General features: G+C 39.8%; 1 protein-coding gene across 1 annotated transcript; it reads left to right on the plus strand.

The window, feature by feature from the left end:
* Positions 1-1,117: 1,117 nt before the first annotated feature.
* On the plus strand, positions 1,118-2,475 carry LOC147283697 (Rieske (2Fe-2S) domain-containing protein). The gene is made up of 2 exons (XM_086245876.1): positions 1,118-1,905; positions 2,000-2,475. Exons 1-2 carry the CDS (start codon positions 1,213-1,215, stop codon positions 2,189-2,191), a joined length of 885 nt encoding a protein of 294 aa, XP_086102002.1. The 5' UTR covers positions 1,118-1,212; the 3' UTR covers positions 2,192-2,475.
* The last annotated feature ends 354 nt before the right edge of the window (positions 2,476-2,829 follow it).

The following is a 2,829-nucleotide window of genomic DNA, read 5'->3' on the forward strand; positions in this document are numbered from 1 at the left end:
TTTCGGCAAAATTTCTCCTAAATTTTCGAAATTTCACTCCTTGCATACATCCAACTTTGGCAAAACAAAAGCTTCACATGATTTCAAAAGTAAAACATCTCCACCATTTAGAAAAGCATAGATCACTTTATCAATAAACAAGGACACCATGTGAATAAGCTAAAAAGCTTTGTCCTAAATTAGAAGTTTGGTAATAGATCCTAAAAATCATAATTCTTTGGCATAAATTTAATTTAGACACATAACTATATATGTCATTTCAACAGGGTCCACGAACTTTAAAATATTTCAAATATACACCCGATTTATTATCTAAATTGAAAATGGACTTCCGTCGATCGATTTGTTGAGAGATCAGTTAAATGTCAACTTGGCTTTTGCTGACTAGGATTAATTGGTGACGTGGCTCCAACTCAGCATACATTTCCCGCCAAATGAGCGACACATGTCCACCTGACACAGGCCCATACACTCATCACCTTTTTCCCGCTCGTCAAATGCTCTCTTGACCATTTAGTCTCCCAAAAATATCACGTTTTCCCCCAAATTCGAATATAAATCCCTCACCTGTATTCGACGAGCGAGAAAGAGATGATGGGTTTATAGGCCTGTGTCAGGGGTTAGGTGGACAAGTGTCGAATTGTCGCCGTGTCGCTCATTTGGCGGGAAAGGTTTGCTGAAATACCGACACGTCTCCAAGTGATTCTAATCAGCAAAACCAAGCTGGCATTTAACTGATTTCTCAACAAATCAATAGACGGAAATCTATTTTTCAATTTAGATAGTAAATCGAGTGTATATTTGAAATATTTTAAAGTTTGTGGACCCCGTTGAAATGCCATATATAGTTATGTGTTTAAATTGAATTTATGCCTAATTCTTTTATAGTAGATTTGAATTCTCCCTTTAAATTTTCCTCTTATCCATTGAATACAGATCAAGGTAATAGATCCTAAAAACCATAATTCTTTGATAATAGATTCGAATTCTTCTTTTAATTTTTCTCTTATCCATTGAAAACAGAGTTGATCGAAAAAAAAAAAAAGGCAAATTAGGTTTTGTGGGTCGAACAAGGACCATACCTTTGTTCTACCTCCATTATCCAATATCCACTTGCCGTGGATCGCGAACGATGCTGACCCTTCATCACTTTCTCTCCCTCCTCGCCTCCCTTACTCTTTTCTCTATCCTCCTCTACCCAAACACTCTTCCATGGCCAACACCTCACCTTTCTCCCCCACATTACCCCGAAATTTCTATGCCACTCCTACCCCTGCGGCATCTTCCCGGCCTCTGCTAACCTCCCGCAAACCACCCTACAATTTCCACCATGCTGCTGCTTCACCATTCGTTGTGCGAAATTGCCATTCTGCCCATGGTAGAATGAGGAGCACGACTCGGTGCAAGGCGATGGAGGTGTCAGTAGCAGAAGAGTCGTCGGCGTCTGGCGGCGGAGGAGGAGGAGAGAACTGGGTTCCGGTGGTGCCGCTGGCGGCGCTGCCGAAGGGGGAGCGGCGCGTGATAATTCAGGACGGCGAGAACATACTGTTGCTGTGGTACAAGGACGAGGTGTTTGCGATTGAGAATAGGTCCCCTGCTGAAGGGGCTTACAGTGAAGGCCTTCTCAATGCCAAGCTCACACAAGATGGGTGCATAGTCTGCCCAACAACAGATAGCACATTCGATCTCCGCACTGGAAAAATTAAAGAATGGTACCCCAAAAACCCAGTTCTCAGAGTTCTGACTCCTGCTCTCAGGACCCTTTTCATTTATCCTGTCAAAACTGATGAGCAGAACATTTACATCAACCTGCAAGACAGTGTCACATCCGATGCAGCTGCTGAGATTCTCTTCAGTGGGAAGGCTCAACCTGGTGTCACTGCTTCTGATGTCAATGTGGATGAGGTAAGTAGCTAGCTACTACATATATAATTCCAGTAACCTGTTGGTTTGGTTTGGTTTGGTTTGGTTTGATTTGTGTACCTGTTAATTGATTCAGGTGAAAATGGTTGTGGATGAGGGTTTAGAAGAGTCCTTCGGTTTCACTGGGAGGAATGAAATAATAAATGGGAAGGCAGCTGTTATTGGCTTCCTATTGTTGTTAGATTTTGAACTCTTGACTGGTAAAGGCCTGCTTAAGGGAACTGGCTTCTTGGACTTTATTTATTCTGTTTCAAATGCTTTCCAATAGAGAGAGGTTTCCAACTCAACAAAAGGAGGAAGGTAAAGTGGGTGTTTACTTATTTATATATATAATTTGATGTTCAAGCTCCTTTCATATGTTGTTTGGATATAATGCTTATATGTTATTGTAATTTTCCTGGAAATTATATAGACCCTCTTAGATGATTCTTTAGGTTTTGTACTTGCTGTGTTTATTCAACCTGTAATATAAACATAGAATTCAGAATTAAATTTACATGTGAAGCGTCTACTTTATGTCATGAAAGTTATCAATACAGACATGTTTATATATCTTCTGTGTTTGTACATGTATTGTGTAACATGTGTAATTTCTGAGTTATATGTTGGTTGGAAAACCTTGTTAGTCTAGCAACCTAATCCTTCATCACAACTTATAATTTGCTTTTCTCAACTTTCTATTTACTAATCACTCCTGGTTTGTATTCACTTGGTTTGTGAAGGCCTCCCCTAAACTTTGGTATGTGTTCATTTTGGTCCCCAACTTCAAATTTCACTCATATTCCTCCTTGAACTTCATTTCCACTAGTAAAATGACCATTGTCGTGAGATTTGTTATATTCTCCATTGAAAATGGTCACATGTCAAGCATATGACACCATTTTGAGGTATACTCATCATTGTAAT

The sequence above is a fragment of the Dryas octopetala genome, chromosome 5 (assembly GCF_963921425.1).
Source record: "Dryas octopetala chromosome 5, drDryOcto1.1, whole genome shotgun sequence".
NCBI classification, from domain to species: Eukaryota; Viridiplantae; Streptophyta; class Magnoliopsida; order Rosales; family Rosaceae; genus Dryas; species Dryas octopetala.